The 25,672-nt window shown below is 43.3% G+C and overlaps 2 protein-coding genes across 4 annotated transcripts; both read left to right on the top strand.

Moving 5' to 3' along the window:
- The first annotated feature begins 177 nt into the window (after positions 1–177).
- On the top strand, positions 178–8,392 carry PEX11B (peroxisomal biogenesis factor 11 beta). The gene is made up of 4 exons (XM_079131233.1): positions 178–326; positions 1,087–1,202; positions 1,553–1,754; positions 7,175–8,392. The coding sequence occupies exons 1-4, from the start codon at positions 271–273 to the stop codon at positions 7,578–7,580; spliced, it is 780 nt and encodes a 259-aa protein (XP_078987359.1). The 5' UTR covers positions 178–270; the 3' UTR covers positions 7,581–8,392.
- Positions 8,393–8,533: 141 nt separating this feature from the next.
- ITGA10 (integrin subunit alpha 10) lies at positions 8,534–25,367 on the top strand. Of its 3 annotated transcripts, XM_079131215.1 has the most exons (30): positions 8,534–9,293; positions 10,725–10,836; positions 11,036–11,145; positions 11,342–11,433; positions 11,644–11,758; positions 12,615–12,742; positions 12,888–13,036; positions 13,871–14,021; positions 14,220–14,385; positions 14,524–14,597; positions 14,822–14,966; positions 15,172–15,320; positions 15,637–15,780; positions 15,892–16,095; positions 16,393–16,523; positions 16,919–17,085; positions 17,164–17,306; positions 17,845–17,958; positions 18,173–18,258; positions 18,412–18,553; positions 18,726–18,818; positions 18,977–19,053; positions 19,208–19,297; positions 19,704–19,788; positions 19,979–20,092; positions 20,352–20,432; positions 20,633–20,746; positions 22,350–22,445; positions 22,687–22,800; positions 23,092–25,363. In XM_079131215.1, exons 1-30 carry the CDS (start codon positions 9,242–9,244, stop codon positions 23,155–23,157), a joined length of 3,504 nt encoding a protein of 1,167 aa, XP_078987341.1. In that variant the 5' UTR covers positions 8,534–9,241; the 3' UTR covers positions 23,158–25,363. The 3 variants fall into 3 exon arrangements, with proteins under 3 accessions (XP_078987341.1, XP_078987342.1, XP_078987340.1); XM_079131216.1 differs by lacking the exons at positions 20,352–20,432; positions 20,633–20,746 and having other exon boundaries at positions 18,173–18,553; positions 23,092–25,367; XM_079131214.1 differs by having other exon boundaries at positions 8,534–11,145; positions 18,173–18,553; positions 23,092–25,364.
- Positions 25,368–25,672: the final 305 nt, after the last annotated feature.

Here is a 25,672-nt window from a genome sequence, read left to right as displayed (position 1 = left end):
GGATGTGCGGCTGGAGGCGTGTTTAAGGAATAGAAACCATCTTATAAAGGGTCCGCTGACCGAGAAACACGCAGACACACACAATAACACGGAAGTGTAGGTCACGAGATAAACGTTTCGTGTCCTAAGATTCCGTTCAAGGGTCGGCTCCTCGCTTTCTTCTTTGATGCTGTTTGTCCCTCGCGAGGCACCGTTGGATAGCCTAGAAGGCGTGACCGGGGGCTGGGATTAGGGCGGGAGCAGGACAGTGGAGGCGGGGCTGCCGCTGTCATGGACGCCTGGGTCCGCTTCAGTGCTCAGAGCCAGGCCCGGGAACGGCTGTGTAGGTGCGGCCAAAATAGAAATAGGGGTAGGGTGGGCAGAGGAACATTATCGTGAGGGGTCAGTGCAGGCTACGGGGGTCCAAAAGGGTCAACTCCGGCTACGGGGGCCCGGACGGACAGTGAGTCGCATATTTGAGCTGGTTGTGAGGAGATGATTCTTTTCCTACTCACGGGAAAGATGGGAAAACTGAGGCATGAATGGGCCAACGGGGAGGCCTCACGGGGTTGTTGTTTTCACATATGATCAACAGTTTCCTCTCTAGGCCGTGGTGGAACGAGGAGCTTTCACCCCGCTGTGGATAGCGACCCAGACTTTTGCCCAGAGCTGAGGAGACCTCCCCATTTCCCTGTCCCCTCACCGCTCTGTCACCTAAGAGCAACTTCAACTGCTCTCTCTTTTGGTCTCCATCTCGAGAGCCTTGAAATTTCTTAGTTCACCTATAAGATAGGCTGTCCAACTTATCCACCTCTTTCGTGTATTATATACATGCTCATGCTGATGTACTTGTGATGACCCTTGTTGCCTTCACTGGCCCCTTTAAAGTCCTCATCACTGTCAAATACGTTATTTGCCCTAGATAATACTTCCCACACCCTTACAGGCTCCTTTTTATCCTTATGCCTCCCTTCCCCTGGCCTGGAAGAGAAACGGTGAGATATGGGCATGAAGAGGAAGAAAGGGGCAATCCATTCTTGTTTTTTGGAGGACAGCCTTGAAGGGGAGATTAGGGAGATCTCCACCTTACTTTGCCCTCTCTTCCAGGGCTGCCCAGTATGCTTGCTCCCTTCTTGGCCATGCATTGCAGCGACATGGGGCCAGTCCTGAGTTACAGAAACAGATTCGACAACTGGAGGGTCATCTGAGTCTTGGAAGGAAGCGTAAGTAACCCCAACTCTTCTTCCATCCCCGCTATTCTACCATTGACCCTCTATCCTGCTTTATTTACCCTCTCTGCCAGTTCTCCTTCATTCGACTTTGCATTTACTCTCTGCATGTGTCCAATTGAGATGAGAGCAGGTATAAGGAAGTAATGGAGGATTGAAGAGAATAGAACAAATTTGAGAAAACTGAACTGGGACTAAAATTTAAAGTAAAAAATACTGAACTATTTCTTCTCTTTTTAAAAATTGTTATTAGTATCACTTGTTCACTTTCACTTCTCTTTTTGTATGTCTTGTTCTCTGACTCTACTTCCAAATCCTTGTGTTCCCTTGTTAATCTCCACAAGTTCTGCGCTTGGGTAACTCAGCAGATGCCCTTGAGTCAGCCAAAAGAGCTGTGCACCTATCAGATGTTGTCCTGAGATTCTGTATCACTGTTAGTCACCTCAATCGAGCCTTGTACTTCGCCTGCGACAATGTCCTATGGGCTGGAAAGTCTGGACTAGCTCCTCGTGTGGATCAGGAGAAGTGGGCCCAGCGTTCATTCAGGTTTGTTATCCTTTTTCTATAATACCTTTTGTAGCCTCCATACTACATAGCTTGCCTTTTATGAGAGAAAACTCTCTTAAGATCTTCCCAGATACACTCATCCCTCCATATCTTCCCTCCATATCTGTGCATTCCACATCTGTGGATTCAGCCAACTACAGATTGAAAACAGGAAAAAAAAATGCATCTATATTGAACACTTACTGACTTTTTTGTCATTATTTCTTAAACAATATAGTATAGCATCTCTTTACATAGCATTTACATTGTACTAGGTATTAGAGATGACATATGAGATGATTTTAAAGTATATGAGAGGGTGTGTATTAGTTATGTGCAAATACTATGCCAGTTTAATGGGGAATGGGGAGAAAGGAGGGGATATGGGAATGGAAAAGACAGTAGAATGAATTGGACATAGCTTTCTTGTGTTTGTGTATGAATACACGACCAGTGTAACACCACATTATGTACAACCACAAGAATTGGAAGTTATCCTCCATGTATGTATGAAATGTCAAAATACATTCTACTTTCATGTATAACTAAAATGAACAAAACAAAACAAATATACTATGGTAGTTTATATAAGGGACTTGAGCATTTGTGGATTTTGGTAGTATTTAAGTATCCAAGGGGGGGTTCCTGGAACCAATTTCCCATAGATACCAAAGGACAACTATACATGTCTTAATTAATTACTTGGCTTCCAATCTTCATTTAGATCCTAAACTACCATAGAATAATGAATGTGGGCAAATGGAAGACAGATGCTCTTCCATGATATAGTACCTATTCCCATAAAGTTTCTAGTCTAGTGGGAGAGCCAGATATTAAAACAACCACTCACATATATTTATGGAAAAGTACAGGGTATTATGAGAGAATCTATCAAGGGGACCTAATTTAGATTGAAGGATCAGGGAAGAATTCTTTGAGAAAGTAATATTTCAGTTCAGACTTGAAGTCTGAGTAGTAGTTAGACAAAACAAACAGTAGAAAAGATCTTTCCAAACAGAAAATTGTATATTCTAATGCCTTGAGTCAAGAAAGACTTCGGGTAATTAAAGAAATGAAAAGCTAGATGATGGATGGTATTGAGTAAAGGGTATAAATTTAAATTGAGAGATAAGAGCTAGATCTCATACAGAGCCTTTGAGGCAGTGGTAAAATTTTGTTGTTGTTATTTAAATTTTATCCTACATACAGTGGGACGTATTGAAAGATTCTAAAAAGGGATGTAACATGATTTGAATTGTATTTAAAGAACACTTTTTTTAAACAATCAACAATGTGAAAAGAGAGCCTATAGAGTGGGAGAAAATCTTTTCCACACACAGTTCAAGCAGGGCACTCATCTCCAAAATTTATAAAGTACTTAAAAAACTTTACACCCAAAATACAAAGAACCCAATCAATAAATGGGCTAAGGAAATGGGCAGACACTTCACAGAAGAAGATATACAGGTGATCAACAAATATATGAAAAAGTGCTCAGCATCCCTGGTAATTAGAGAAATGCAAATTAAAATCACCCTAAGATTTCATCTAACTCCAATTAGAATGGCTATTATTAAGAATACAAGCAATAATAAGTGTTGGCATGGATGTGGGGAAGAAGGCACACATACATTGCTGGTGGAGTTGCAAATTAGTGCGGCCACTGTGGAAAGCGGTATGGAAATTGCTCAGAAAGCTTGGAATGGACCCACCATTTGACCCAGCTATCCCACTCCTTGGTTTATACCCAAAGGACTTAAAAGGACTTAAAATCAGCATACTACAGTGATGCAGCCACATCAATGTTCATAGCAGCTCAATTCACAATAACTAGATTGTGGAACCAACCTAGATGCCCTTCAATTGATGAATGGATAAAGAAACTGTGGTATACATATACAATGGAATATTACTCAGCCATAAAGAACAATAAAATTATGGCATTTGCTGGTAAGTGGATGAAGTTGAAAAATATCATGCTTAGTGAAATAAGCCAAGCCCAAAAAACCAAAGGCCAAATGTTTTCTCTGATAAGTGCATGACAATATATAACGATGTGGAGTAGCGGGGGGAAGTGAAGAACGAAGGAACTTTGGAGGGTGTAGAGGAAAAGGGGGTGAGAGGGGGTGGGGATGGAAAAACAGTAGAATTAAACAGTACTACCCTATATATATGTATATATATGTATGATTACATGAATGGTGTGAATATGCATTATGTACAACCATACAAATGAAAAGTTGTACCCCATTTGTGTACAATGAATCAAAATTTATCTGTAAAAAATAAAAAATATTTTTAAAAAATTAATAATAAAAAAAGAACACTTTTTTTTTTTTTTTAAATTTGTTACCAGGGATTGAACCCTTAGGTGCTTAACCACAGAGCCATATCCTCAAACCTTTTTATTCTTTATTTTGAGACAGGGTCTCTCTAAGTTAATTAGGGCCTCGCTAAATTGCTGAGGCTGGCTTTGAACTTGAAATCCTCCTGCTTCAATTCCCAAGCCACTGGGATTACAGGCATGCACCACCATGCCTGCCCAAGAACACCTATCTTGTTGTGATGTGAAAAGTGGCTTATAGTGGAGCAAAAGGGGCAGAGGTGACCTAATGTGGGCAAGAGATGATGTTGGAATGGACTAAATAGGTGGAGTGAAATATGATTTGAGAATAAAATTGGTTAAGTGCCCCTGTGTTCATTCCCTGGTACCAAAAATAAATAAGTAAATAAAATCTTCCTGTTACAGTTGACCCTCTGTATCCACTGGTTCCCCATCTGCAGATTCAATGAACCACAGATCAAAACTACTAGGGGGAAAAGTTGCATCTGTATTGAACATATGTATACTTTCTTCTCTTCATTGTTCCTCAATACAATGTAATAACTATTTATGTAGCATTTGCATTGTGTAGGTATTGTAATGAATCCAGAGATGATTTAAGGAGTACAAGAGAATGTGCATAGGTTATATGCAAATACCATGCATATATTTTATGTAGGAACTTAAACCTGTGCAGATCTTGGTATCTGTAGGGAGAAGGGTTCAGGAATTCTCTTCAGATTCTGAGGGACAACTGTACATATCATCTGTATTTGTTTTTTATTTCCCTAAGAGTGGCTTTGTTCTTTTTCCTTATGTTAGCATCTTTCTATCTCCATTTCTGCCTTGCTTTTAATCTTTCTCAGTGAGTCATAGCTATAACATGGTTTATGAAGGTGAGAGTGGAGACATGACTGAAGTGGCATGGAAAAGCACTCCCTAGAAAAATCTGTATGCTATATTTATTCTACAAACATTTATTGAACTCATATTATGTGGCAGGCAGTGGTCTAGACACAGGCATACAGTGGTTAAAAACGAACAAGGTCCTCATTCCTATGGAACTTACATTGTAATGAGGGGAGACAAATAAACAATAAAATAGAAAAATACCAGATAATGGCAAGTGCTATACAGAAAATTGAAGTAGTGCTAAGTGAAGTGATGGAAAGTAAATGGCTCACTGCTTTAGATTGAAGGTCAAGGAAGCCCTCTCTGAAGATATAACATTTAAACTTAGACCTTAAGAGCAAAAATGAGCCAGCCATGTGAAGTTTTTGGAAAGAGAATATTCCAGGTACAGGGAGTAGATAATACAAAGGCACTAAGGCATGAACAAGCTTGATGGGTTCAAAATGTAGAAAGAAACCAACATGGTTAGAACACAGTGATTGAGGGAAAGAAGGGTTCAAGAGAGGCAGAGACCAGATATGTTGAGTCTGTAAGCCTAAGATATCTACATTTTATTGTAAATGTGACAGGAAGGAACCGTGGAAAGTTTTAAGAACAGGAGTAGTGATGTGATTTATATTTATACTACTTTATGAAATTAAATTGTGTGGGGCAAATGGCTATAGAGAGACCAGTTAAAAGATCAAAGCAGTGTCATTAGATTCAGGATATATTTTGGAGGTAATATGATTTTTTTTGAGTACAGACCACTGTTGTCAGAGTGGATTAAAAAGAAAAAAAATTTTGTACTTAAGGAATTTATAATCTAATTCATTTGGCAATTACTTAAAACCTGTAGGCCTCTTTTTAAACATTTTTACATTTTTTCTTAAAAGAACTGGGTTTAGCTGATCTATAATACATATGTGCCTCTCTAGCAACTAAAGTTTGTTCTTTGAAAACAAGTCTGATTTATTTATTTATTTATTTATTTATTTATTTATCTATTCATTCATTCATTCATTCATTCATTCATACATACTTACATACCAGGGATTGAACCCAGGGGTTCTTAACCACTGAGCTGAGCCATAACCCCAACCCTTTTTTATATTATATTTAGAGACAAGGTCTTGCTGAGTGACTTAAGACCTCACTAAATTACTGAGTCTGGCTTTGAATTCGTAATCCTCCTGCCTCAGCCTCCTGAACCACTGGGATTACAGGCATGTGTTACTGTGCCCAGCCTAAATTTACATAATTATGAGACAAATTGAATACAGTATATGCTAAAGGATTGCCTCAAAAGTGAAATTTCAGGTTAACCTTTAAAGAGTTCATGGTGTTAATGAATTTTAGGACTGAATCTTAAGGTACACACAAACATACTAGTTACAAAAAGGACTTTTTCTTTTCTTATTCTTATGGGGATATAGTTGACAAATATAAGTTGTGTACATTTAAGGTGTACAGTGTGATGTTTGCTGTGCGTACATTGTGAAATGATCACCACAGTCAGCTAGTTAACATATTCTTCATCACCTCACAGTGACCTTTTTTTTTTCCCCCAATAGTGAGAACACTTAAGATCTACCTTCTTAGCTGGGCATGGTGGTACATGCTTGTAATTCCAGCAATTCAGGAGGCTGAGGCAGGAGGATCACAAGTTTGAGGGCCAGCCTTGGCAAAGAAAGACCTTATTTCAAAATAAAAAATTAAAAGGACTGGGGATGTATCTCAGTGGTAAAATACCTCTGAGTTCAATCCCCAGTATCAAAAAGGAAAAAAATCTGCCTTCTTAGCAAATTTTAAAAATATAAAACAGTATTGTTAACTATAGTTTCCAAGCTATATGTTAGAGCCCCAGAACTTACTCAGCTTGCAACCAAAAGTCTGTATTCTTTGATGAAAATCTTCCCATTTCCCTTAAACCTCTAGCAACTGTCTATTCTGTGCTTCTGTGAATTAGACTGTTTAGTTTCCACATGTATGTGAGATCATGTGGTATTTGTCTTTCTGTGTATGACTTATTTCAATTAGCATAATATCCTCAAGGGAGGACATTTCTAATAGTGCATTATAACATTCACTTCTGATATTCTAATGTATAATCCCTTTGTACTACTGAAAAGTAAATGTTTGGTATGTTAGATATGTTAAATAGGTATACATGCCCTTTCTAACCCTTCTGCTCTGTGTATCTCAGGTACTATCTGTTTTCCCTCATCATGAATTTGAGCCGTGATGCTTATGAGATTCGCTTACTGATGGAACAAGAGTCTTCAGCTTGTAGCCGACGAATGAAGGGTTCCGGAGGAGTCGTCTCAGGAGGAATTGAAACTGGGGGACCTGGGGGACCAGGGACTCCAGGAGGAGGTCTGCCCCAACTGGCTCTGAAGCTTCAGCTCCAAATCCTACTCCTAGCACGGGTCCTTCGTGGTCATCCCCCTCTTCTGCTGGATGTGGTCAGAAATGCCTGTGATCTCTTCATTCCACTGGACAAACTAGGCCTCTGGCGTTGTGGCCCTGGGATTGTGGGGCTTTGTGGCCTTGTGTCCTCCATCCTGTCTATTCTCACCCTAATCTGTCCCTGGCTACGACTCAAGCCCTGACATTCTGGTATAGGATAAGGAAGGGAATTAAATTGGTGAGATGGAATCTTAGATCATACCCCCACTCCCCATGTACCATCCTCATTCTAATTCTATTCCTTGACTGCAGTTAAAGCTTAGAGATTTGGGGGTGAAGGAAGGTATTTTGGGGAAGATGAGGTGAGGACAGATGATTTGGCAATAGAATGATTCTAATATCCAGCAGTTCCTGAAGTTTTGTTCTTTTCCTCTTTCATTTTCTGAGTCTCTCTTGATGTAATTTATCTGACTTAAGTCAATTTAAGATTCTACCTTTATGTATCTTTTTTACCTTCTCAGTTCTCTGTCAGGAATTTAAAACAGAATTACTTTTTGGTAGGGGAAGTATAAGATTTGGTTTGAAAGATCTAACTGCCTTCTTTATTTTCACAGAGGTAGCTTGTAGGAGATTTTTTTTTTCTCCTTCAAACTCAAAATCATTATTTTTAAGACTTTAAGTCCCAGTGGACTCTATTCTCGTATCTCTGCACTACAGATTGTTTGACACTTTTTCTTTCTCCCTCATGTCTACCTCACCAACCTCCCTTATGACTTGGCCCTTACTCTTCCCTGTGTCCACACCTTCAGATTTCTGCTTACACTTCATTTTGGAACTATATTCCCCAGCTGGTTCTTACCCCATCTTTTCCTGTCCATACTGATGCTTTGTCTAGCATCTTGTTGTAAATACTGTATAATGATTTTTGTAAATAGCTATGGCCCATGCCCACAGTGGAGAGCAAGTCTTCCAGAGCAAGTAATTCCAGCAAATTAAAGATCAGTTTGCTCATTGACATTTGGTCTGGTCCCTCATGTTCTGGTCACTTACTGGCCCCTATTCCTGTCACTCTGGTTTGGGTTTTCCATGGAATTGGCTACTGCCATCAATACCCACAGATTTTTATTGAGTACCTATAGTACACAGGGCAAAATACTGGGTAGTGGACATGTCAAAAACTAAGAAGCTCCATAGTCCCACAATTCTTTGAGATGTTTAAAGATTAGTTGAGGAGTTGGGGAAGGAGTGGTCTTAGCTAAAGTAATTATACTGGCTCCACAAAACACACATTATTACCAGTTCATAGTTATAGTCCCTCCAAAAACTGTAGCACTACAAGGCAGCATAGGCTAAAATCCACGAACAGAACCGAGTGGAATGGGATTGGTAAGGCTTGATTTGGGAGCTGTGCCTTCACACACTGGGACTCTTCTGAGTGGGTGGGAAAAAGATACTACTTCTCTTTCTTTTTGCATATTCTAGGTTGAGATAAACAGGGAATGAAAATAATCTGTCTGCCACCCCTACTTTCTGTACTAAATCTGAAGAAAGCGTTATTGACTTGTCAACAAAATAAAAAGAGTAGAATAAAAGAGAAGTGGCAGAAATAGTCAAAAATTTTCTCTTTGGATATTGAAAGGAGGCCTCCAGGGGGCAGCACGAAGACAGAGAAATAAACCAAGATCATTTAGTCCTCCTTGGTCTGGGGCTCCCCACAGTTTCCCACCATCACTCCTCCCATTCCTTCCAACTTTATTTTTAGCTACCAGTGGGAGGGGGTAGGATAGGAGGGAAAGTAAAGAAAACAGAAAAGAAGAGAGACAGAGGCACAGAGGACTTCTGACACAGGACAGAACAACCAGGCATGGAGCTCCCCTTCTTCCCTCACCTGTTCTTGCCCCTGATGTTCCTGACAGGTGAGGGATGTTAACTGCTTGGTTTCTGGTGGGAGTGGAATATAAATGAATTGTTTAAAATTGGGCCCATTGGGGTATAAAAGTTCTTTGGGAGTTAGGGTAGGAGGTTAATAGTGATTCTATATTCCACGCGTGTGTTCCCACATGTGACTGCTTCAATATTGAGGCTGACAGAGACTGAAGTTGTGACTAAGGCCTTGCCTAAGATTTGTACTTAATTATTTAAAACCTGTCCTTAACCCTGTAGGAGTGAGGAGACAGAAAAGAAACATGCTGTGACCTTCCATGTGTCTAGTCTGATTCCTATTATTTCCCTCCCTCCTTCTCCCTGTGTTTGGTAATACGTGGGGCTTGAGATATAACTGCCTTACTATGTGGTCAGAACTCTGGGTTTATCTAACCAATGAACTACAGTTCCTGGTCACACAGTCCTGCCAATTTCCTGGATGCAAAAAGCTCACATACAAAACACCTTTCTGAAAGTAAGCATGGTTTGGGTTAGAGATATAGCCATTGGTAGTGTTGGTGGTGGGATAGCCTGAGAGGGGTTTGCTTAAAAGTAAGGAGTAAGACACAGTTGGGAAGAGCAACATGGGAGGGACAAGAGATCTGGAATTTTTCCTTGCCAGTGCCCTATAATCTTTGTTTCCTAAAATACCAGCTCTGATTTTAAGGGAATTGGGGTCAGAAGGAAAGAATCAGCGAGGACATGATTGGGGGCCTTTAGAACATGTTGAAGTTTGAGGAAACCATGAAGGTAGGCAAGGGGCAGTTGGGAGGTTTAATGAGATAAAAAGAAAGCAAATTCTGGGAAACTTTGGGGTAATGGGACCATTGGCAAGGATGGTTGGCAAACTGTGTGTGTGGGCAGGCGAGTGGCCCCACCCAGTTAATTACCACTGAGGTTTTCAGGGCTGGAACCAACAAGCAACCTAGACATTGGAGAAAGAGTGAGAGTGTGACAATGTCTCTGGGAATCAAGAAGAGATAGAAGAGAGACCCAGACACACAGTACACTTTATGTTTCTTTTGTTCTGCCTATGGTCCTGGGTTTTGGGGAAGAAATGGTTGTTCTTGGGTTATAGAAAGACCTTTTCCCTCTTTTGACCCTCGCAGTTTGGAGAGGAGGATGTGTAGGAGGAATGATGTGAAAAAGAGAAATTTGACCTTTCCAGACATGTCTGTGAATGAGATTTTAGGAGTGGAAATGGAAATACAGCTGTGCATCAGCATGGCAAAGAGCCACAGGACCCAAACACAGGAAGAGATCATTCTTTTGGAATCCATAACATAACAGAGTCCAGGAGAGCTTTCAAATAAGAAGAAAGCAAAAAGATTGAGATTAAGATGCTACCTTATGGTTTCTATCTGGCTGTCATCCCCAGTCATGACTGACCATTTCGTACTAATCCTATGATCCTGGCCCAACAGGTCTCTGCTCCCCCTTTAATCTGGATGTGAATCACCCACGCCTATTCTCAGGGCCACCAGAGGCTGAATTTGGATACAGAGTCTTACAGCACATTGGGGGTGGACAGAGATGGTGAGGAAGAAACCAGAGAGCAATGGGATTGGGACTGTGATAGTGCCAGTAAAGGGGAGGCAAAATAGATGGGGTCTAAGTTCATTTGGTTTTTCGGAAAGTGACTGGAGCTCCAAACTTGCCACCTCAATGTACTTTCCCTCTGACCCCTATCAAGGGACATGTTTGCCCTATGCTTATATTCACGTCCTCCTCCCAGGATGCTGGTGGGCGCCCCTTGGGATGGGCCTTCAGGCGACCGGAGGGGGGACGTTTATCGCTGCCCTATAGGGGGGCCCCACAATGCCCCATGTGCCAAGGGCCACTTGGGTAAGAAGATGCCTGACCCTTCCTCTCCTAATCCCTTTGATACCCTAGTATCTTTGACCCCTTATATGCCAGTTTCTTCACCTCCATAACCCACACATGCCCTGTCCCCTTCTCATTCTCTTCTAAAGCCACCAGGAACTCAAGCATGCTATTTGTGACCCCATGATCTCATTCTCTTTCACTCCCTTCCAACCAGGTGATTATCAATTGGGAAATTCTTCTCATCCTGCTGTGAATATGCACCTGGGCATGTCCCTATTAGAGACAGATGATGATGGGGGATTCATGGTAAGCTAAGGAAAGGGTGGTGGCAGGGTCTCTGAAGGTTTGTAGTAGAAAAAAAGAACATTGTGGTAAAGGAAACTAATCTATATGGAGGGGTCAAGGAATCAACCCTAGAAAGCAAGGTAGGGCATCCCAGGGAGTAGTCAACCGGGAGCATGTTCTGAGGGTGCTTTTCAAAGCGTGGGAGTAACTATTTCCCCTGACTTTCCCCAGGCCTGTGCCCCTCTCTGGTCTCGTGCTTGTGGCAGCTCTGTCTTCAGTTCTGGAATATGTGCTCGTGTGGATGCTTCATTTCAGCCCCAGGGAAGCCTGGCACCCACTGCCCAACGTGAGCCAGAAGAAGAACCTAAAGACTCAGTTCCCAGATGGGGATGCTGGGTGGGGAAAAGATGGGGCAAAAAGATCTGATGCCTGGCAGAGGGCCTGCATGGCTATCCTCATTGCTACTTAATGTACCTGCAAAAGCTCCTTGTTTTCTAACATATTAGAATTCTGATTCCTTACCAGGGCATGAGGACTGGTCTAACCAATTTCAGAAACCCAGCTTTTGTTTTCACATACCCTGTACCTTGACCATAGCATTTATCTCACCAATTCTCCTATGTGTTATCTCTTTTCATACCTCTGATTTCCCTTGTCTCCAGTGTTCTCTACCCAAATACCTTTCCTTATATTCTCCTCTTCTCAAACATCTTTAAACTTCAAATATCTTCTTCTTCCTCTTCCTCTTCCTCCTCCTCTCCTTTTTTTCTTTTTGTAGGCCAGGCAAACACTCTACCACTGAGCTACAGCTCCAGCCCAATATCTTCCTATTTGCTACCTCTTTGATTCTCAATGAGAATTGACTCTCTGGAGCTGGAGGTGTAGCTCAGTGGAAATGCATGTGCTGAGTATAAATGAAAAAAGATCTCTTCATTCTTCCACAGCAGTGTGCTGTTTCTGCTTAGCTTCTTTTCTACCTAGTTTCTACCTACCCTCATTTTTTACTAAATAGTATATATTCCTGTCTCCTTTTTTATTCATATCTAACTTATCCAGGGCCTGGCACAGTATTTTCCTTGCATATAATAAAGTGCCTAATAAATGTTTAATTGAATGTGTCCTCCTGTGACCTCTTCCCTTGTTGACCCCAGCCCAATATTTTTCTACTTACTTGTTTTCTATCACCATACCCCTCCTCCTAGGCTGCCCCACATACATGGATGTTGTCATCGTATTGGATGGCTCCAACAGCATTTACCCCTGGTCTGAAGTTCAGACTTTCCTGCGAAGGCTGGTAGGAAGATTGTTTATTGACCCAGAGCAGATACAGGTAAGAGAAGGCAATATAGATGGGCTTGGAGGGGCAGAGATGGATGCAAGATGGTGTCTTCCGTAGTATTCAGGTATTCTTCTCCCTCCTCTCTCCTCTCCCCTCTCCCAAATACATTTCATTGAGGTGCACACTTTATTCTTAGGTGGGACTGGTACAGTATGGAGAAAGTCCTGTACACGAGTGGTCCCTGGGAGATTTCCGAACCAAGGAAGAAGTGGTGAAAGCAGCCAGGAACCTCAGTCGGCGGGAAGGACGAGAAACAAAGACTGCCCAAGCAATAATGGTGGCCTGGTGAGACATTGTGAAGGGGAAGCAGAGTAATGAAGGATTAGAAGGTTATAAATGGATTTGAAATATATTGTGTATATCACAAGATGTCTTGCATACTTACTTTTATATGCATATGGATGATGCATGGAAGAAGGCTAAGTTGGCCATCATTGTACTCCCTCTTATTGCATTTCAAAAAGTGTTTATGTCTGTATCTCTCCAAGTCTCTGCTTTATCTCTGCAGACAGAACTTCTGTCTCTCTCTATCTCTTCACTCCAACTTTGATCCTGGTCCTCAGGTTCTCCCCAACTCATATCCTACCCCTCTTTCCAAACATGATTCAAAACTCATCTCTAGGAAGACTCCCCTGACCTGACAATTCTCTATTCTTTTTCTTTTTTTTCTCTGGTACCTGGGATTGAACCCAGGGTCAGTCAACCATGGAACCACATCCCAGCCCTCTTTTTATTTTTTATTTTGAGACAGGGTCTCACTAAATTGCTTAGGGCCTCGCTAAATTGCTGAGGCTGACCTTGAACTTGTGATCCTCCTGCCTCAGCCTCCCAAGCTGGGATTACAACCATTCTCTATTCTACATTTCCTTAATATTTGTCTTCCCAAATGCAATATTGTTGGATGAATTTTGTGCTTTATTTGAACTGAAGATATGCTATTCTTTATGTTCTACAGCATCTGGACATTTGAGTTCTAAGTCTATACCAGTCTCAATGTTAAATACTGTTGAGAAATGGCATAAAAAGCAAAATGACTGATCTCAGTGAACTGCTGACATTGTTAAATCCTGTATGTGTGATATATCTGGTCACACCTCATTCTTTTCGCCCTCTTCTCAGCACAGAAGGGTTCAGTCAATCCCGAGGAGGCCGACCAGAGGCTGCCAGGCTACTGGTGGTTGTCACTGATGGAGAATCACATGATGGAGAGGAGCTTCCAGCAGCACTAAAGGCCTGCGAGGCTGGAGGAGTGACACGCTATGGGATTGCAGTGAGAATTGACTCTGAATCTAGAAGGGCTGGCAGGGGGAAGACTTTGAGGACCAGGAACTTGAAGAAAATGGGATATTAACTACTTCCTGGGCTTCAGCCATATTTCCCTTCCTTTGCTTTAGTTGGCTATTATCTGTCAGCTCTAACACTTCACTTCACACATCTAACAGATGCCAACTTGATCTCCTGACCTCAGGTCCTTGGTCACTATCTTCGGCGTCAGCGAGACCCCAGCTCTTTCCTGCGGGAAATTCGAGCTATTGCCAGTGATCCAGATGAGCGATTCTTCTTCAATGTCACTGATGAGGCTGCACTGACTGACATTGTAGATGCACTAGGAGACCGAATTTTTGGCCTTGAGGGTAATGATTACCCTGGAGAAATGAAGAAAAGAATAGGGGGTATATATGGAGTATAGTTGGGGTTCTAGTGTGAGTTCAGTAGGTCAAAGAGAGAACTGTCTTACTCTGATAGCTATTGATATTTTTCTCATGTCCAAGGGTCCCATGGAGAAAATGAAAGCTCCTTTGGGCTGGAAATGTCTCAGATTGGTTTCTCCACTCATCGATTAAAGGTTGGACAGACTCTGATCCCTTCATGACATCTCCCAGCCTCTGACCCCCTCTGACTCAAACAACTTCAACCCAGGTCCCTTCCAGATTCCTCTATTAACCAACCTCCATGCTGACCTTCCATGCCTTTTTAAATGACTATAGCATACCTTTAGTGAGTCTCTACTTATTTAATCCTTATCCCCCCCTGTCTTGCTAGCGACCCCTTCTGGTTCTAACTCCACAGGATGGGATCCTCTTTGGGATGGTGGGGGCCTATGACTGGGGAGGCTCAGTGCTATGGCTTGAAGAAGGTCACCGCCTTTTCCCCCCACGAACAGCCCTGGAAGATGAGTTTCCCCCTGCCCTGCAGAACCATGCAGCCTACCTGGGTGAGTAGCAGGAAGATGCAGGAGTGGGAGAGTGGGAGGAAGAAATGCTTTCCTAGTGGGGGTATGAGGTGCTCCCTCTTAACTCATGCAGCTTTTCACTGATCTCTTGCTATTTCCCTTGGGGCCTCCTCCTGTGCCCTTAGGGAGCCCTCACTCTGATCTCATCTTCTTTCCCTTTTACCTCTAATGCCTTACCTGCTTCTAGGTTACTCTGTTTCCTCCATGCTTTTGCGGGGTGGACGCCGCCTCTTTCTCTCAGGGGCTCCTAGGTTTAGACATCGAGGAAAAGTCATCGCCTTCCAACTTAAGAAAGATGGGGCCGTGAGGGTCGCCCAGAGCCTCCAGGGGGAGCAGGTAGGGTATCAAGTGAGGGTGGGACTCTTGGATCTCCAGGGACTTCCAGTCTGATGGGAAAGAATGAGATAGGGCAGGAGAGAGGCCCAAAAATTCTATGCCAGTCTAGGGATGTGGCTCAGTGGTAGAGTGCTTGCCTAGCATGCATGAGGCCCTGGGTTCAATCCCCACTACTGAAAAAAAAAAAAAAAAGTCTGCCAAATTCTGATTGTCAGAGTCTGTCAGGAATGTAAGGACCAGACTGGTAGTACATCCCACTGAGTTCATTTATCCACAATCTTTTTTTCTGGGGTCATCATAACCTACCACTCTCCAGATCGGCTCATACTTTGGCAGTGAGCTCTGCCCATTGGATACAGATAGGGATGGGACAACTGATATTTTACTTGTGGCTGCCCCCATGTTCCTGGGACCCCAGAACAAGGAGACAGGACGTGTTTATGTGTATCTTGTGGGCCAGGTGAGACTTGCTGGGACCCCCTAGGACTTGGAGGGTTGGGGGATGGATGGGTTTTCTGAGAGGTCAGGGCAACCAGATTTTTAACTTCTATCTTTTCCTCACCTCCACCAGCAGTCTTTGCTAACACTCCAAGGAATACTTCAGCCAGAACCTCCTCAGGATGCTCGGTTTGGCTTTGCCATGGGTGCTCTTCCTGATCTGAACCAAGATGGATTTGCTGATGTGGCTGTGGGGGCACCCCTGGAGGATGGGCACCAGGGAGCTCTGTACCTATATCATGGAACCCAGAGTGGAGTCAGGCCCCATCCTGCCCAGGTCAGGAATACCCAGATAAATCAGGGGTACAGTGGTATGAACAGGAGGGGAGGTATGCTCTTTGCTTATCTATAGTCTCCTTGCTTGAGTCTCAAACCAAACAAGTGCTTTAATCAGTAGGCAAAAAAAGTGTGGTAGTACAGTGAGATACAGGTTTCTGAACCAAGGGACTCCTAAACACAGACAAGTTTCTCTTATTCCCTTGCTGGACTATTGTATTAGAAAGAGCTTGGCAGGAGGACTGAGAAACCAGGTATGTGAATGCCTGCTCAGTCTTTTCTCCTCTCTTTCTCTTAGCGGATTTCTGCTGCCACCATGCCACAGACCCTCAGCTATTTTGGCCGAAGTGTGGATGGACGGCTTGATCTGGATGGAGATGATCTGGTAGATGTGGCTGTGGGTGCTCAGGGGGCAGCCATCCTGCTCAGGTAAGGAGTTCCAACTCAGTTAGCAGTGGACAGCTTAGCACATCTGTTAAGAGAAAAGGCTTTGGAGTCACAGGCTTAGATTTTAGTTTCTAGAACAACTTATCCTGTGCCTCCATTTCTAGTTTATAGAATGAAAATAAAGAGTAATACCTGCCTGCCTTTTAGGTTTATTGTAAGGATCATCTGGGATAATCCACATAAAGATTTAAGCACAGTTAATGCTTATTGAGTTGAACTTATTATGTGACTTCTGTTATAGAGTTCAGGGAATGGTGAAAGCATGTGCATCCAGCCCCTCATTCTTTGTTTTAATTAGGAGGAGGCAAACACTGGGGTGGCACTTCTTGAAGGGCTTACCTTCTTTTTCTGGAATTTTGTTTCTACCCTATTCCTAGCTCCCGGCCCATTGTCTACTTGGCCCCATCACTGGAGGTGACCCCACCTGCCATCAGTGTGGTCCAGAGGGACTGTAGGCGGCGAGGCCAGGAAGCAACGTGCTTGACTGCAGCCCTTTGCTTCCAAGTGACTTCCCGTACACCTGGACGCTGGGATCACCAATTCTGTGAGTGCAAACCTCAACCCTTTGCCTGCCTTGGTCTGTGAACTCCTCTTTACCCTCACTCTTGCCTTTCCTATTTAGATATGTGGTTCACAGCATCACTAGATGAGTGGATGGTTGGGGCACGTGCAGCATTTGATGGCTCTGGTCAGAGGATACCCCCACGGCAGCTCCACCTCAGCGTGGGGAACATCACTTGTGAGCAGCTGCACTTTCACGTGTTGGTGAGAAAGGGGAAGGAACTGCTTTGCATTGATGCCTTACAGCGCAAGGAAAAGGCTGGGTCAAAGGAGGAATTTCAAGTGAATCAGCAAGAAAGCTGAAGCAGGGAAATTGAGACAATTCAGACTCTGGGATCATGCTAATTTAGGTTTGAATCCTAGCTCTGCCATTTACCACCATGAATTCTGGCAAGCCACTTACCTTCCAAATCACAGTTTCCTATTCTGTAGGAACTCCTATATCATAGAGTTGTATTAGAATCAAATGTAATAGTATTGATAAGGGCCTAAGGACGTAGCTTAGTGGTAGAATGCTCATCCAGCACTAGCAAGGGTCTGGGTTCAAACCCTAGCACTGCAAAAATAGTACTGGTAAAAAAAAATCCTACTGGAAAAAAATAGAATTGGTAAAACCTTAGGATAGTACCTAGCACATAGAAAGTGCTCCGTGAATGATCACTGTAGTTATCATATTCTCCCATGGGCCTAAGTTTCATACCTAACTCTGCTCCCCATAATCCTTAACTCTGGTTTCCCTTAGGATACATCAGATTATCTCCGGCCAGTGGCCTTGACTGTGACATTTGCCTTGGACAACACCACAAAGCCAGGGCCTGTGCTGGATGAAGGTTCACCCACCTCTATACGAAAATTGGTTAGCAGTGCCAAGCCCTGCCCTACCCTTGGGTCTCAACATTGCTCTCCCGGTGAATTCAAGGGAATGGGGAGGGGAGACATGAGATCATGATGAAAGCTGACATAGGCCCCTCTAATCAAAGCATATCCATTCTTCTCTTTCCACTTTTCCCCAACACTGCTCCTTTTTCCTTGTCTTCCTCTCAGCCCTGAGGCCCTTTTCTCTCTTCCAGGTCCCCTTCTCGAAAGATTGTGGCCCTGACAATGAATGTGTCACAGACTTGGTGCTTCAAGCTAATATGGACATCAGAGGTTCCAGGTTGATAGACACAAACCGGGCAAACCAGGGTGATCTGAGACAGACCAGAATGAACTTGAAGGGAGTTGGGGGTTTGTTTCTTATAAGGGTAACAGAAGTGAGATTTTTAGTACGCCTTCAACTCTTGGTCTCTCCCTTATCTACCACTCCCAGGAAGGCCCCATTCGTGGTTCGAAGTGGCCGGAGGAAAGTGCTGGTATCAGCAACTTTGGAGAACAGGAAGGAAAATGCCTACAACACTAGCCTGAGTCTCAGCTTCTCTAGAAATCTCCACCTGGCCAGTTTCACTCCTCAGGTGCCCTTGGAAGAAGGGGTTAGGGGAGGAGGAGAGAAAGAAGGAGGAAGAAGATTGGGGTATTGGCTTTGACTGTGATATGCTTTGGAGAAAACTCAGTGGTTAGAGGCTGTGGGTAGGGGAGCAATTGCAGGCCCAGCTCCAGCCTCCACCCTTATTGCTCTGCTCTTAGAGGGATAGCTCAGTAAAGGTGGAATGTGCAGTCCCTTCCCCTAATGCCCGGTTCTGCAGTGTGGGGCATCCTGTCTTCCAGACTGGAGCCAAGGTGAGTTGGGGCCCAGGCTGAGGAAGGGGTTCAGGGAGAATAGAGACTGTAATCTGTGAGACCTGGGAGTTCAGGGAAGGAGGCACACAAGGATTCTTATTCCTCTGTTGTTGTTCTATGAGGAAGAGTCTACCATTACCTATGTCCCCTCTCCCCAGGTGACCTTTCTACTTGAGTTTGAGTTTAGCTGCTCCTCACTCCTGATGCAGGTCTTGGTGCGGCTGACTGCCAATAGGTGAGAAAACAAAGGGAACTTCTTCCCAGCTCTCTCCTTTTGGTCTTGAGTTGGGGTTTGGGGAGAGGAACAGCCCTGATTCTTCTGCTAGCAGAGAGGGCTATCTAAGGAGAGGTTGGGATGTGAACCTTTCCTCCCACCCCTGACCCTACAGCAGTAGCCTGGAGAGAAATGGGACCCTTCAAGATAACACAGCCCAGATCTCTGCCTACATCCAATATGAGCCTCACCTCCTGTTCTCTAGGTATGGCCCACCCAGGTCCTGGCTGGAACTGAGTTCTGATCCCAGACTCATACCTTTATGTTTCTTCCCTCTCCTTTTGTGTGCTTCAGTGTTCCCAGAAACAGAAACCCTTGGGGCTGCTCAGTCTTTTTGTCCTCACTTTCACCCATGAGGAACCTTCTCTTTTAAGCATCTTACCTTTCTAAGTATAAGGCTTTACAATGGACCTGGGATGAGGGGATTTGGGATGTGTCTATAAAGTTTGTTTCGAATCTATGCTATGTTTCATTTCTTTATTCTCCACGGCACCCCTATCACTTTATCATGTGCTGGCCCTACTTCCCTGAATCCATACCTGTGTGCTGATCATGTGCCCCTTGTCTGTCATGGCTGTGACCTTGTATCTCCTGACTTGGTGTCCACACAGTGAGTCCACCCTGCACCGCTATGAGGTTCACCCCTACAGGACCCTCCCAGTGGGTCCTGGCCCTGAATTCAAAACTACTCTTAGGGTGAGAAGCTGAAGGGGTCCTGCCATGACAGGGGCATGGGAGTGGGGAGGACCAGTAACTGTGGGAAACTGTGGGTAAAGGATGGACAGAGTCTCTCTTGGATTTTAATGGTATCTAGGATGAAGGGGAACAGATGAGGAAGGGTTTTCTTCTGTCTTCCACCTCTTCTCATTTACAATCTTCCTCTCAGGTTCAGAACCTTGGCTGTTATGTGGTCAGTGGCCTCATCATCTCAGCTCTTCTTCCAGCTGTAGCCCAGGGAGGCAATTACTTCCTGTCACTATCTCAAGTCATCACTAACAATGTGAGTCTGGGCTGGAGCATGTGGAACCCTGTCATCTTGAGCTGAGGGACTCACTGAAGCTGGATACCATTATCAGCTCCCTATCTGTTGGCCCACCAGTCTCAGAGCTACACTTCCTGGGGGACGTTTCTTTTACATGTGGCTTCTTTGGAAGGAAATAAAGGGGTTATACATAGACACAAGAATGTGGGAAGTACGCACCTGCTCCACCTGGCCTCTCTCAGCAGCGGGTCTTTTCAGGGCGAATCTTCCCCTATAGGCAAGCTGCACAGTGCAGAACCTGACGGAGCCCCCTGGGCCCCCTGTGCATCCAGAGGAGCTTCGGCACACAAATAGACTGGTATGAGTCACACGAAGGATACCTAGAGCAAGGAGTGCAAATAGAGTCAGTTACCTTATGATGGAGGTGTGTGTGTGTGTGTGTGTGTGTGTGTGTGTGTGTGTGTGTGCATGAGTTTGTGCTTGTGCACATGTGAAGTATATATGGAAAGAGGGGTTCTTTCTACTCCAGAATCATGATCTGTCTTTCTCTTCTGGTAGAATGGCAGCAATACGTGGTGTCAGGTTGTGAGGTGCCATCTTGGGCAGCTGGCAAAGGGGACTGAGGTTTCTGTTGGACTACTGAGACTGGTTCACAATGAATTTTTCCGGAGGGTAATGATTTCCTTTCCTATTAGTTTTCCCTTCTACTCCTATCTGGGACATTAATATAGGTTTTGGAAGTAGACAGACTCATGTTCAAGTTTTAGTGTTACCTGTCAGTAGCTATTTGAGCATAAGCTTCTTTGTCTTGATCTTTAAAATGGAATAGTACCTATTTTATGGAGTTTTTGTAAATAAAAAATGAGTTGGACATATGGTAAACATTCAGTAAAACAGCTATTATTATTTTATTTTCCTCTATTTATCATCATTTAGTGCTATATTAATAATCAATTAACATTTATAGGATACCCAGATTTAATCAGATAATAATCCATCAAATGCTTATTATGTAAAAGATTGGTATTAGGTCAGTCAACACTGAGGATAATATCTCCAACATTTAGCATTGTGCCTAACTCATTGTAGGTGCTTACTACATTTTTGTTAAATGAATGGATAAAATAATTGATTTTGCATGTATGACTTATATTGGGGGTAAGGGAAGTAAGATTTGTGTAGTTGAAAGAAATCTAGATTATGAAAGGTCTCTAAAGCCAGAAAGGTGAAATTGAATTTAGTATGATGGACAGTCAGAAGACAATGTGAGTTCCTGAGCAGAGAAATGACATCTTAATTATAAATTGTTATGTAGCACTAGAAGTTTATGTTGTGTATTTCTATATACCACCTACTTTGAATAATACCAGATCCCTGGCATGTAGGTATAAGTTTGGAGGAAGTTAAATCTGTCAAACCACCTTTCTTCAAGTCTGGTTCTCTCTTTATCCTTCTTTGATATCTTTTTTCATTCTTTTATTTATTTTTAACAAAGATTTATTAAGAAACTACTACATACTTGGCACTGTGGCAGGCACTAGGCACTGGAGACACAAAAGTTAGTGAAACATGAACCTTAACTTCAAGGATCTTATAGTTCTATGGAAAAAGACAGAGAAGTAAACACCAGGTATATTAGGTTTAAGGGCATGTGACTGGGATTTGCTCAACTCAGCTCTAGTGAGTGCCCTCTTGGCTATGTCACATCATGGCAGAAGCATGCAAACATGTGCATCTGGTCTCTCTTTTTATAAAGCCACTGGGATTCAATTATGGGGCTCCATCCTGATGAGTTTAGTCCTAATCACATCCCAAAGGGTCCATCTCTAAAAACCATAGATGGATAAAGTTTCTGCCCTCTTAATATCTCACAACAGGGATTAAATTTCAACACATGAAGGCTTATTGAGAAATATATCAAAATATATCCAAACCATGATACCATAGTTAGGAGGAAACACTTCCCTATTTCCCAGAGGGGTAAACTTCAACCTAAAGGCGGGATAAAGTCAGTTAAATAAAAGGGCCCTGGGTTCAATCCCCAGCACCCCCCAAAAAAAGGGAATTGGAATGCATTTCAGATAAACAGCACATTCGAAGGTCCAGAGACTTTCATCTATTTCCCTTCCTCTCTTTTTCCATTGGTCTTCAACCTCTTGTGTTCTCGAGGGCCCTGGAAATTGTGGGAATGACAACTCGGGCTAAACATTATACTTGAACCACACTACCTGATGATGGCTCACTTTATATGCCCTCCCATCCACTTGTTCCACAGGCCAAGTTCAAGTCTGTGATAGTGGTCAGTACCTTTGAGCTGGAAACTGAGGAAGGCAGTGTCCTACAGCTAACTGAAGCCTCCCGTTGGAGTGAGGTGAGAGTCGAGACTGAGTTTAAGAGTTTTGAAAATTGGTGATGGAATGAGATAGGGCACCTGTGAGTTTTGAGTTAGAGATGATAAATGAGGATGTTAGGGTTCCACTGCCTCCATTCCTATTTCCTTTGAGTAGAAAGAGTCCCCTTAGTCTATTTTGGGGTTGGCATTGCTATAACATGGGGGTGAGTCTAGTTGGGTTAAAGGGCATATGTGAAAGACAACTCTTCTCCTCACATAGAGCCTCCTGGAGGTGATTCAGACCCATCCTGTCCTCATCTCCCTGTGGATCCTCATCGGCAGTGCCCTGGGAGGGCTGCTCCTGCTTGCTCTCCTTGTCTTCTGTCTGTGGAAGGTAAGCACTGCTTTAGTGGGGCGTGGGGAGCATGGTGCCTACAAGTTGAAAGATCCTTGATTATACAGGGAGAATAGGATTGTGCTGGGCACCTAAGCAAGCTGTAGGTTTAATGCCCATATCTTCATTGTATTCCACAAATGGTTTTTGGATTAAACTAAGCCAATTAAAATAAAATTGAATCCCGTTTTTGGAAGCAGAACAAAAGTGAAAACCTCAGATAAGTCTGAGAGCTATTGGCAGGGTCCCCAGTAAGGGCATTTGGCAGTGACTCTTATCTGTTTCTCTCAGCTTGGCTTCTTTGCCCGTAAGAAAATCCCTGAGGAAGAAAAAAGAGGAGAGAAGCTGGAGCAATGAATGTAAAATAAGCCTTTAGAAAGTCCTCCCTGGCAGCTTCTTCAAGAGACTTTCATCAAAGGAGAGGTTTGGAGGCTCAGAGGAGACAAGAAGATGCCTCTGGACTATCTCCCCAGACCTGTAGCTTGACTTGACTTTTGAGTCCTGGGAATGTTGCTGGCAAGAGATGAGGCTTTACCTCAGACAGAAAAGCCTGGCACAAAAACTTGAAACACTCCCACCCTGTGCTTCCCTCTTTCTCATGATCCTGGGGTCTTTGTTCCTCCCACCCACCACCACCAGAAACAAAAGAATTTCTGCATTGGTCCCTTTCTCTTTTCAGATTCCCTCTTTGTCCTGGAAAGGATAAGTGTTAACCTCCTCCATTCCCCCACTCTCTCACCTTCCTGCCTGCTCCCCACTCCACAGGAGGGAGCTGACGTTGGCTTGCAAGATGTAAAGTCAACATCTGCCGCTTTCCTGTGGAGTCTAGTGATTCATAGAGCCGGATGGGGAGAGTCAACAGGAAAAAAGGAGGGAGGAGGAAAAGCCACAAGAGACACTCTGTACAATTCCAAGGAACAGAGAAGCCTTTAGACAGGCAACTGCCATCCCCCTGAAACCTGAGACTTTGTGGTGCATTCGCCCGCCCTCAGGTGCTAGGGAAACTGAGCTGCCCCCAGGCTTGCTGGGCATGGGCTTCCCAACCCTTAGCATTCCCTGGGAGCAAAGCCAGGGACTGGTGCCTGATTTTCTGGAACCAGGGGCCCCCAGGTGGCTAAAACTAGAATAGCAGAGAAGACCAGGTAGTTAAGCAGTGTTTTCTCCACTTCTCTCAGATCTTACTTGCTCTCTTGAGCCCTCCTGGAGAGGCTTTCCTTATAGAAAGCTGAGAGGAGACTACTGCTTGATGGTGGGAAACTCTTTTGCCTTTCCATCTTTGGGAAGCAGCAGCCCCATGGGATCTGAACAAGGAGGGTGTGCATTAAGAAGCCAAAAGTGGGGGGCATGATGTCTCTAGGGAGCAAGCCCTTTCTTGTCCAGCACTAGTTGTGTAGCAGATAGCTCTTAGGAAAATGTTTCTGGGGCAACCCCAGTCATACTTTGTAGGTTTCTCTGTTGGAATCAGTTTATCAGACCTTGCTTGATGTTTACTGGAAATCCCCAAGTAAATTTCTGACCTACCCCACCCTCATCCCATATTTTGGTTATGGCCATTAAAGGCAATTAGTTATCATAGACACAGGGAAACTAGTGTTTCTTTGTAATCAAGACTATGGATACCAAAGTCAGTTACTGGTCTCAGAGTACAGCTCTTACAACCATTGAAGAATCAACACCTATTTAGAGTTGAGAAGAGAGAAGACACTGATTGGGCAGTTGACTCCCAGCCACAAAACCTGTCTGCTCAGGCTGTTCTTAAGGTCTAGGTGCATTGTTTATTTTGGCATGTCTCTTGTCTTCTGTAGAGAGCAACCCTCCTGGACATTGTCTGTTTCCTAGCAGGATGGGCAATGTATCAGATGGTCAGAACAAATAAAATTCAGTGTCAAGAGACTTCTGGCTCTATTTGAATTCCCTAGGATATAGACTGCTCAGGAATTGTGAAAAGTAAATTCTTGGTTAGGTTGAGACCTTATATATACTATAGTCCCTAGAAGGCAAAGTTATAAAATAGTTTGAATATTCTTTGTGATTCTCTCACTGGAGATTACTCTGGCCTCCTGAAATTCTCACCTACTTAAGTGATCATAGAGTATAAAGTGTGTAGGTTTGGGAAGCACACGGGCATAGATTGAAACTCCAGGTCTGCTGTTTATTAGCTTTGGACCTTAACCAAATCATAACTTCCTAGAGGCTAAGATAACAATAAAAGGCTGTGTAGTACAGTGGTTAGGAATGAAGACCGATTTGGGTTTAAATCTATGTTATACTGCTTAAAACCTGTTTGACTTAGAATGGATTTAACTTCTCTCCTTTAAATATATTAGGGTTGTGAGGATTAAATGAGATTATTCAAGAAAAGTGAGCATATAATAAGTGCTCAATAAATGATAACTATAATTATAAAAACATTTTGTTAAATACCAGGCACCATGGCTCACACCTGTAATTCCAGTGACTCCAGAAGCTGAGGCAGGAGGATAGCAAGTTCAAAGGCAGCCTCCACAATTTAGCAAGACCCTGCCTCAATATTTAAAAAAAATTTTTAAAAAGGGTGGGGGATATAGCTCAGTGGTAAGACACCTGTGGGTTCAATCCCCAGTACTAAAAAAAAAAAAAAAAAGTTTCATTATAAAATAATCTACTTTACCATGTGTTACAAGGTTTTAGTGAGAAGGTATATTGAAGCACCAAGTGGTATTCCTGTTCTGGTGATTATCTCCCAGATCTTGAAGATTTGTTTCTTCTATGTGCTGTTGTCTTCTTCCACTAAATCTTATTCTATGCCTCATCCCCTTTCAAATATGTTCTTGAACCCTCAAAGGTGATAACTGACTGATTAACCTAAGATACTAACAGTAGAAATCAAATC

Source organism: Sciurus vulgaris (assembly GCF_902686455.1).
Source record: "Sciurus vulgaris genome assembly, chromosome: 1".
NCBI classification, from domain to species: Eukaryota; Metazoa; Chordata; class Mammalia; order Rodentia; family Sciuridae; genus Sciurus; species Sciurus vulgaris.
This window is presented reverse-complemented; position numbering and strand designations above follow the sequence as displayed.

Bases quoted from the DNA above. Each gene is read 5' to 3' on its own strand.
- PEX11B (XM_079131233.1), top strand. From the start codon at position 271: ATGGACGCCTGGGTCCGCTTCAGTGCTCAGAGCCAGGCCCGGGAACGG. The intron at 327-1,086 runs GTGCGGCCAAAA...CCTCTCTTCCAG, and splicing joins GCCCGGGAACGGCTGTGTAG to GGCTGCCCAGTATGCTTGCT. The intron at 1,203-1,552 runs GTAAGTAACCCC...AATCTCCACAAG, and splicing joins TCTGAGTCTTGGAAGGAAGC to TTCTGCGCTTGGGTAACTCA.
- ITGA10 (XM_079131214.1), top strand. From the start codon at position 10,998: ATGTTTGCCCTATGCTTATATTCACGTCCTCCTCCCAGGATGCTGGTG. The intron at 14,598-14,821 runs GTTGGACAGACT...CTAACTCCACAG, and splicing joins TCTCCACTCATCGATTAAAG to GATGGGATCCTCTTTGGGAT. The intron at 22,801-23,091 runs GTAAGCACTGCT...TGTTTCTCTCAG, and splicing joins TTGTCTTCTGTCTGTGGAAG to CTTGGCTTCTTTGCCCGTAA.